The sequence below is a fragment of the Ischnura elegans genome, chromosome 8, assembly GCF_921293095.1.
Source record: "Ischnura elegans chromosome 8, ioIscEleg1.1, whole genome shotgun sequence".
NCBI classification, from domain to species: domain Eukaryota; kingdom Metazoa; phylum Arthropoda; class Insecta; order Odonata; family Coenagrionidae; genus Ischnura; species Ischnura elegans.
In genome coordinates, this window is record NC_060253.1 from 91,530,348 (window position 1) to 91,540,903 (window position 10,556).

General features: G+C 39.4%; 1 protein-coding gene across 1 annotated transcript in view; it reads left to right on the forward strand.

Annotated features, from left to right (window-relative positions):
• The window catches only part of LOC124164456 (neuroligin-2-like), a 113,653-nt gene extending 103,820 nt beyond the window's left edge, over nucleotides 1–9,833 (forward strand). Inside the window, exons 8-11 of the mRNA XM_046541782.1 lie at nucleotides 327–468; nucleotides 3,138–3,273; nucleotides 5,051–5,179; nucleotides 7,868–9,833. Of these exons, the coding sequence (XP_046397738.1) occupies nucleotides 327–468; nucleotides 3,138–3,273; nucleotides 5,051–5,179; nucleotides 7,868–8,114 (654 nt within the window). The 3' untranslated portion in view covers nucleotides 8,115–9,833. The remainder of the gene's footprint in view (nucleotides 1–326; nucleotides 469–3,137; nucleotides 3,274–5,050; nucleotides 5,180–7,867) is intronic.
• The last annotated feature ends 723 nt before the right edge of the window (nucleotides 9,834–10,556 follow it).

Consider the following 10,556-nt stretch of genomic DNA (forward strand, 5'->3'; position numbering starts at 1 on the left):
ATTCATGTTTATTTCCTCTTTTAAGTCTTTTGATTACTTTGTATATAGGTAATTTCCCAATTATATTAGAAAGCAAGATGTCCCTATGGCACATAAAAACTTTGCCTCATCTCCATCATGTGATTTTGAATTACGTCAAATAAAAGGTCGAGTTTCAAATGTGTTTGACTATGTGTATGTGAAAAATAAATACATTTAAATTATTTGAGAGGAGATTAAGGTTTACGAACAGTTTAAGTTCTTTTGATCAGTGAATATTTATGCTTAAAATGAATGCTTAATCTATTTTTTTGCATTTTCTTCCTGTGTTGGCAAAATGAATCCAGTTCATCTCTGACGTTGGACTCAAGGCGCCATGCACGTATGATACAGAGCTGATCGCCCGCCACAATGCCAAACCATCTTTCTTCTACGAATTTCAATACCATAGTGTAGATGACGCGAGGACAGACAAACAGGAATGGATAGGTAAGTTACCACTTTTGTGAAGAAGTATGAATCTATCTTTGAATAGGTTTGTTTTCGCTGATCAATTGTCAAACAATTGTTCGGACGGATGGAAATTACTTCCAGAAGGAACAAAGTTAGTGATAAAAGGCTATTTAAAACATTCTCACTCCAAACTAAAAAATGAAAATCCCTGAATTCACTAACGTAATATGTTTCCGTGTAATTAAATGGCAGTTAATAACCAAAAATCCAACCAAAGACATAGAGAGACCTGGGAAAGACATGTCTTTTCCGAGTAATTCTCTACTTCAATAAAGCTGAGAGCGATTTATAGTGATCCCTCCTAGGTTCGTTCATAGAAATGGAAGCTCTAAGGAAACTAACCTTTGCCCCATCCTCTCAGAGGCCCTCATTAGGAATGACATGTATGCCATTAAACTAAAAATAGGGTTGTTTCCTATTATTTTTTTATTGCCTAAATCGAAATATTATTACTCCTGGAGTACGTATGTCACGCTTTTAGATTTTTAAATGACGATATCAATTTTTAGCGTTTAAATGAAAAGTGAACATTTTCAAGCGCGCGAAAACGCGACGGCTAAGTATGAATGCTGGGAAAACTCCGTGTGACGTCGTTCTGGTTCCCGCTGCCGCAAGTGAGGTGACCTTGGGGCGAGGCTTTGAGCGCTGATACCATGCAGGCTACTAGCAGGTAGCAGAGTACCCTGATAGCAGGTAGCGATTGGCTTAGATAAGGATTATTAATACCCTATCAAACGAAGAAAACTTTCCGACCTTAGCCAGTTTTAATAGGTGATTATTAAGACATGTTTCCCTGAGCTCTGTGCCTCATGCATACATTGGTAATCTCAGACGATGTAAAACTCCTATCTACTCGTATAGAAACTAGGTCCCTGTGACGTCACGTGGAGTGGCATCGCATGGGCGATAATCTCGCCTTTTTCAAATACAGTTAAAATTGACCATTTGCCATTCGTCTGAATTGGGAATAATAAAAACAAATAATTTGTATATTATGGTGGGTAAGGAATCGCATTCAATGCCTTTCGTTTTCTTTGATGAAGGAAACTACTCTAATTGACTACACCATTAATAATAACAGAATAAGAACAGAAAGTACCTTCGACAGAATTTTCAATATTGACTGTGCAGCCGGTTCTTTTAAGTTATGACAATACCAAGTACTTTATCAGAAATCATAAAGGTTCAAGCTAATACTTCATAAACAAGTCAATGGGGTGGCTAGGAGTGGTGATGGAGAAATCGATTTCGATTAAAATCGAAAATCGAGTTTGATACGCCAAACCCGAGGAAATAGAGATCGAGCCTTGACAGTGGCGAGCCAGGGGGAGATCTGGGGGTCCGGACCCCCCCCCCCCCCGAAATGTAAAACACCATTATCTTCCTTCAAAAAAGAAAACAAAATACGGAACTCCATTTTTCAGCTTCGATCTATGTCATTTTCTTTGATCTCAGCATCGTCACTACCGGCCTATGAGAAGTTATCTATCTCATGTGAAAGTCTTTACCCCAAGGCCGGTAAAATTGAAAAGCACGCCCTCGATCATCAAGAAAATATCACATTCAGTTGATCTTTCATAAAATTTAAGTGAAGCCGAATGGGGTGTAAGCGGTGACCCCAAAACTTAAATGTACGTGCATTTTTCCATTTGTACCATTAAATATTTACACATGTATTCTAAGTAGATTTTTGGGATTTTATTTACATCTCAAATGTGTATTTTGAGTGTTTTTTGAATGCACAATAATTTTTTTTACAAATTATTTCTTCTATCAATCGATTTTTCGGCTCATATTTCGATTTTTGTTGAAAAGAAGAGCTTTTCATTTCGATCAACGACGATTGCTCGAAAAGTCTATTTTGACCGACATTTTTACATCACTAGCTGGGAGAAAGAGCAGAGGAACAGTCATGACCATTGGCAGATTTTGGACGCTTAAAAAATACGCAATATTTTTAATGCAGTTATCATTATGTTCCGAATAAGTTCAACAGATTCGGGCTTCAATTGGTGGAAGTTAGACATATTTAAAGAAATAAGAGATCGTAGCACTTTTCCACAAGAATTCTCTTGAATTTCACAAGAATATTCTTGTGGAAAAGTGCTACGACCTTTTATTTATTTAAACATTATGTTCCTTTTTTTCGTGCACTACGGAGCTTCAACCATTTAAGTCATGAGGCCAAGTCAAAAAGACATATTTTCCAGGCATTGGTCATTCGCTAGTCATTGCTTAAAAAAAAGCATCGCCAACGTGGGAAAGGGGCTCAAAAACTGTCCTTATTACGTGTTTGTAACTTATTAATATTTTCACATTAATAACTTTCATATTAACATAAAGAGAATATTTTGTGCAGTAATTGTTGCATGTTGTTTTCAATCTTAAATATGAGGAGACTTTTTGCCCACCGGGCCCTTGTGTTCCCCCCCCCCCCACAGAAAAAATCTTGGATCCGCTTGTGAGGATCAGTCAGGGTGTTGCGTGGATTTGGCAGTAGAGAAAAAGAGAATCACTCAACTCAGTGCGTCAAACAGTAGGGCTTATGTGGGGCAAAAATTTTAATCCACAAGTTGAATGTGCTTCCTGAAAATTTGACTTGGAATTTTTCTTAAGCTTCCATTCTTTCCCTTTTCCAATTTCAGGAGCATACCACGAGAGCGAGTTGCAGTTCCTATTTGGAGAACCTTTCCTCGGATATTCAAACCATCTGCGGGCAGCAAACGACAAGGAAGTCAGCGAGATGCTCATGTCCCTCTGGATCAACTTCGCCAAACACGGGTATAATTACTTCATTCTAATCAAATGTTCTCATTCCACTATTGCCACAGGAGAAAAAAATATCTCATTTAAAGTATGTGAAAGAACTTGCAAGAGTGAACTGAGTTCTTGACGATAAACTGGAAATAAATAAATGGCTCTCACACAGTAAAGGAGAAATTACCGACTTGCAAGGAAATGTACCAAAGTGTCATCAGCAGGTCAAACTTCGTTCGCAGCGTGATAGAAAATGACGGTTTTTTTAGAGAAAGGTGTTTTTGCTTTATCGCCCAAATCGCCTTATTCTTCGAGAAATAGGGTGGTTTCCTATTATTTTTTTATTGCCTATATCGGAAGATTATTACTCCTGGAGTACGTATTTCACGCTTTTAGATTTTTAAATGACGATATCTATTTTTCACGATTAAATGAAAAGTGAAAAATTTCAAGCGCGCGAAAACGCGACGGGTAAGGAAATCTCTCCGTGTGACGTATTTCTGGTTCCCCCTCCCGCCTTGTGAGGTGACCTTGAGCGAGGCTCTGAGCGCTGATAGGACGCAGGATGCTAGCGGGTAGCTGAGTACCTTGCTGGATGGTAGCGCTTGGCTTAAAAAAGGTTAATTAATACCTTATCAAACGAAGAAAACTTTCCGACCTTAGCCAGTTTTAATGTGTGATTATTATGAGATGTTTCCCTGAGCTCTGTGCTTCATGCATGCATTGGTAACCTCAGACGATGTATAACTCCTATTTTATCGTATAGAAACTAGGTCCCTGTAACGTCACGTGGAGTGGCATCGCATGGGCGCCAATCTGGCCCTTTTCAAATGAGGATAAAAATGGACCAATGCCATTCGTCTAAACCGGTATTTCTAAAACGAAATAATTTGTATATTATGAATACAGTAATGGTGGGTAACAAATCGCAATCAATGCCTTTCGGTTTCTTTGATGAAGGAAACTACCCTATTATCAATAAAAAGTACTGGTAAAAGGATTTACTCCACTGTTGAAATAACAAAAATAAATTGACATTATTCTAGATGCTCGATAGCGTGGCTAATCATTTCACAATTCGTTATTGATAACAACCCGCGTCAGAATTTCAGCTTATATCTTACTACCTGAGTCTTCCATCACTCATCCTATAATTTTGGGAGATTTATTTATGTTCAGATGAGTATAGAGAACCTATCTTAGTAATAATAAATATATGTCTGCAAATAAAAACATACATCAGATTCTTTACCTCGACTGATCCTTTGGAGCATAAAAATAATATGCTTAGTCATTATCAGAATTCATTTCTGGCAGAAACTATTTCATTTTGCAGATTATAGTTTGTTTTGTTAATTATTAAACATTTTAGAAGGAAATTGTAATTGAGCTCAGCAAGATAATTTTTCTGGTTCTCAAAGCATATCAATGCACTGCAAACAGTAGCCGATATTATCGCCTAAAAACTATAAAAGAAATGAATCCCCTATGTGAATAAAGATTGCAGGATGTCACAATGGTTTATAAAAGAATTCCCAGACAATATGATGCCAGCAGAAAAATTTCGACGCATTGCGTGACGTGGGTCCTTTTATACCACTTGTTTGCACAAGGTAAACTCAGGGAACACTTCCACTCTTCGATCGCTGATAAAAATTCGATTATCCTTTGTTTGACGGAACCAGCGGAACTGGCGATGAATTTTTCAGCGACGCTTACTCTCGTGTTAATGGTATTGAGACATAACCTGGATTATCCATAAATCTAATGACATTCTACCTTTTCTCTTGGCGCTCGACAGGCATCCGACACCAAAGGGAGTTGAAGCTGTCAACTGCCCCGTGGACTGGCTGCCATTCACCAACACGCACCGTCAGTATTTGGCGCTGGGTTACAGACCCCGTATGTCAGAGAACTACCTCACAGAACGGTAAGTGCAGCGTAGAAGTATTCATTCATTCATATTGTTGAAAACCTAAGTTTGGGATACTGCAGCCAAACCATTTCAACTTTTCCCTAGCTAACTTTACATACCAATTCAACCCTGCAAGCCGCCTAAAAAGGCGTGTGGCAGGGGGTGTTAAGACACCAGCCGTTTACGTATAAAAAGCTAATGCTCAAACAAAATTACGACTAGAATGTATTAAAGTTCTTTATGATTCGGGGAAAAACGAATTCGCATATCTATTCGTTCGGCGAAATATTTCTCCTAATGTATCGCTTCTGTCGGACCTTGAAATATGTATAGTGGGACTAATGTGTGTTCTCCGTGTCGCTCTTAAATTAGAGATCACTCTTAATTTGAAATTCTATAATTGGATTTCGATAAGTCCGAGACATTTTGCACTCCTCACGTAGAAACTATAAATATAACAATACTTCCTTTAGTTGCTCTCTATAAGTAAACAGCTGTAGAATTTTGAGCTAGATAAGTCGTTTAGTTCTCTTGGAAGTTTCTTTTGTTTATTTGATCATTTTTACTTGACAAAGCTGAGAGAAGGTGGTTTAGAGAAATTCTATTTTTTTTTAAATGAGAGTAACTAAATATATTCCTGCCTTTAGTATTATGCAACTAAATTAGTGTTAGGAATGATAACATTTAGTTCACTTTTCTCTTGTGATCTTCCCTGCCCTATACACTTTTCTCTTGGTGATTCCCAAGGATAGGTTACCTAATGTGGTGATTGAGTTGAGAGGTGCCATTCGCCACTCTCATGATTCATTTGAAGGACCCGCGGATGCGCTATATATAAATTGCCTTTGGAGATTCATTCTGATTTTAATTGAAATTTAATGCGCTATTTAGCCGGTTCTATCGGAAGCTTCTTGCTGTTATTTGATCATTTTACTTAAAAACGCCGTTTAGTTAAAAAAAAGTTTAACCAAAGCGAGGAATGATCCTTGTAGTAAATGTATTAAACTATAGAATTGTTGATACAATTTAGCCGTGTACGAGGTCTCAACCAACCCTCGTAACAAACCATATTGTGCACTAAATAGAAACCACGGCGCACAGGAAAATAGGAACAGAGTTGAGGAAAGAAAGAGGAATCAGGAGATAAGGAACGTCCGAACTTACGCGTTTCCAGGGATAAGGTAAACCAGGCAAGGAGCGGCATGGAGGTGATGGCAGCACTACTACCCTCAACGGGAGACACCCAGCAAAGAAGCCAAAAGCCCTCTTGGGACAGCTGATATATAGAGGCTGGCCAATTAGATTCCTCCGAGCCTTTCGGGAGGAGCCACTGACATGAAAAATCAACCGCAACCCAAGCCAAGGCTTCGCTGCACTCTCGGGCTGCACCCCGGAGGAAATTCGTGAAGTACTTACACGTCTCGGAGGGACGAACAAGGCCCAGCACACACGGAGTGACTATTTTTTGACTAAAGTTGGAAACCAGTTGCTTCGGCAACCAGTTTACAACTGAAATAAAGCTTCTGTCCGCAGTTTTAAGTATACCGGACTAGCCACGGTGATAACTTATACGGGAGTCACCCGCAATGCACAATCGTGCGAAAGATCCACAGGGCCCGCGGTTGTGTGCGACTGTTCTCAGATTGGTTTGAGATCGTCAATTTTCAGTCGTTTCTTGTGCGACTCCCAACTCCAATACATTGTCGAGGCCACAAAACAGTTGCACGGTCAACTGGTCTGCAGAACAGTCGCACCGTGTGCGCTGGGCCTAAGGATCACGCGTATTTCTTTGGTTTGCACCTCAGCTCGAGCCCTCGTACACGGCTCAAATGTATCAACCATTCTATAGTTCAATAGATCATACCACGAGGATCATTCCTCGCTTTAGTTAAATTTTAAAATAGAATTTCTCTAATCAACTTAAGGCTGGATGGCGATACTTGGTGAAACTTCGTGACAGGAAACATACCTGCACTGTTGTATTTTGCACAGAAGTTTACTTAACCGACCCAGGTTTCGACAGTACACTATGCACACTACAACTTTGAAAATTACATAGTGTAATGTCGAAACCAGGGTCGGTTAAGTAAACTTCTGTGTAGCATACGACAGTGCATCTTTTATTATGTTTCCAGAATTTCTCTTACCCACCTTCTCTCAGATTTGTTATTGAAATGATCAAATAACTGCAAGAAGCCTCCGAGAGAACCGGCTAAATAGCGCATTGAATTTCAATTAAAATCAGAATGAATCTCCAAAGGCAATTAATATATTGCGCATCCGCGGGTCCTTCAAATGAATCATGAGAGTGGCGAATGGCACCTCTCAACTCAATCACCACATTAGGTAACCTATCCTTGGGAATCACCAAGAGAAAAGTGTATAGGGCAGGGAAGATCACAAGAGAAAAGTGAACTAAATGTTATCATTCCTAACACTAATTTGGTTGCATACCACTAAGGGCAGGAATCTATTTAGTTACTCTCATTTCTTCCAATAAGACGTTTTTAATTTTTCCATGTCTATTCTCTAATTTTTGTGGAAATTAAATTACTGGCACTGATTTGTTTTTTTTTTAATTTTTATTTATTTCTTTGTCCTGCATACATTTGGGAATTATATAATATGGCCCTTACATTGAAAGGTTCGGAGACCTCAGATCTAGCTAAACGGGTAATTCATCCTCCTCCTATTCCTTTTCAGGATGGTATTCTGGAATTATATTGCGGACGCTTTCCGCCGACACCCCATGCCGCCCTACTGCAACCCAACTCCGACGCCGCCCGCCCAGGAGGATCCGCTGCCCTTCTTACCATCACACCACTGGATCTGGGTCTTCTGGGTCATGGCTGCCGGTAACGCCGTTGCCTTGGTGCTCTTGGGCGCTTGCGTTGCGAAGGGGCTCCGGAGACGATTCCGACGCGCCGGAAACCGGAGCGCCACCTCGTGAACTTCCGTAGGAGGCTGAGGGAGCCGTGATTCTCTGAGGACTACCCTTCAAGTTCTCTAACCATTTTCTACCCTGTGGACGCCAAATACGTCGCATATTTCCCCTCCCCAACTCCTGTGTCCTTCGGCGAGAACGCCTATTTGTTACTTTCTACGGAGACATGGGACAGTTAGTGCTCTCCGCCTGGAATGGAACTAATGCCAGCCGAGGATCTGAGAAAAAGGGGTTTCTCGCGAGATTCCTGTCGAAGATCGGGGAGTATTTGGTAGGGATCGCGCTGAATGACAGAGGGTGCTAAGGATTATTATTGTGAGAATGAATGAGTTAAATAAAAAATGATTTAGCTACTCGCTCCAAGAAGAAAACACTCCCGAGCAAACCGTGCTGGAACCTACATTGTGTGTTCCCAAAAAAAGGGTGCCATTATCTTCTGGCGTGCAGAATGCACTCGGAGAATTCTATCATCTTAAACATTTAGCTGTCCTTGGAGGAGTCGAGTCTTTTCAATAGCTCATGCGACTGGAAAGAGTTGCGGATTTTCTGGTAGTTGATGATTTTGAAAACTAGCAGATCGATGGATCCGGAGTTCTTGAAGTATTTAATCCTGTTCTACGAAGAAATGTCCGTTTGGGAGACTTTGGCATCTTACGTGTGACTTTTGGTGGGGATTCATCTCAATTAGTGTTCGAACGGCCAAAGAGAGACACTATGCATCAAGGTAGAAACTGATGAATGTTCAAACAGATGCCTGTGGAATTAAATTACTGCTGAATCCATGTTTTGCTGGCAAAAACTCTTCGGCCAAAGGGCAATCATAGCCCTAGCCAGTAAAAATTAGCTCCCATTATGGTTTGGGGAAACCTAAACTAAGCTATTGAGGGAATCGAGTGTTTATTAGTCAGTGTTTACTTTTCACTTCCAGGAGATTCAGCGTGCGCGTCGCAATTGCCCATCCATGAGGGAGATTTTGTGATGATGAGGGATGAGATATTGATGAAAACATGTTTGGACTATTTTAAATTCAAACTCTAAGGATCCTCTGCTGCGCACGATGGCTGTCAGCTACTACATTCTAATCTACGTAATACTCGACGTTTCTGGTGGTTTTAGGAACTGCTAAATTCCACAGAAATATATACTATGTACCTGTAAACTCAGATTTACTCGTGTGATGTCTTCCACGTTTTATGACTTTCCATGATATAAACTGTGCTTAGTTTTCCTGTGCTTGATTGTAAAGCGATCTGAAATACGATCAGAAATACCTCAAATGTGCATACTCTAGGATTCTGTGATTAGGACGGCTGAGTAAATCTGCTTATACGAACAGAATCTTCTCATTTATTGCTTATTTAGCTGTGAGGCATGTAAATAATGTGCGGGTGCAACCAAGTTAAAATTATAAACATAACGGAAGGTTATGCGATTTAGTGATATCTAGTATCACAGTGAAATTATTTTTCTCTATTGAATGCAGTAGACGTAAAAAAATTTTCATTAAGCGATGTTTATCTTTTCATAAAAATAAAGACTTGCGTGCAACGCTACGTCATTGAGAAACATAAAACTGCATGTATAAATAAAAGAGCGTCAAGCAATTGCTTACTATCAACATCTGCATGTCAAAATAGGTCCTCGAAATTGAGACAATAAGTAATGTCCTGAAGAAAGAAATGATCATAGAATTAATGATAATAAAGAAATTATTGTAAAACTAAAGGAAGTTTCAATTTTTTTACGCATATACCTTACTACAATATTATGTTTCCAAGAAATGAATACCTGGAATTATGATCCAAAAGAAAGAAATATACCGAAAGGTACGTGAGACCCCCTTGATACGATTATATTCTCGTACACTCCGATACGGGTTGTATGGGAGAATATCTTAAAAGCAGTAATTCAAATGTCTTATTGTGGTAAAAAAGGTGAATTCTGAAAAATGAACTTTAATTTGTGGTCGGAATATTTCGAAATATTCGGAATCAGGATTTTATGCAAATTTTTTGCTGATGTCATGACTAAAATGTTGCATTATTTTCCGCACGACTGTCTTCGGATGCTGATGGTGCGCCGCTGGAAAAAGAGTATATTTTCGTTCACCTGAGACAGCGCAATGTAATATTACCGCAAAGATAAAGGGTTTGTACGTACTTACATATTATTTGGTTAAGATCTTCAAGATTCTGAAATTGGTCATGTAAAACTATCAATACTCATGGCCTATCGAGAAATACATATTTCTACGGGAGATTGATAAAATTAACATTATTTTATTTTCAAAAGGCCGTTTTACACGGTACATGGAATTGCGAAATCTGACGTACGTGCGAAGGCGCAATAAAAAATTGCGTCGTGTAAAGCGGTGAATTGTTAGAACACATGCGAGAATGCGTGGATGCGAGACGGAAAATTAGTCCCTGTTCTAATTTCGTTCATGCA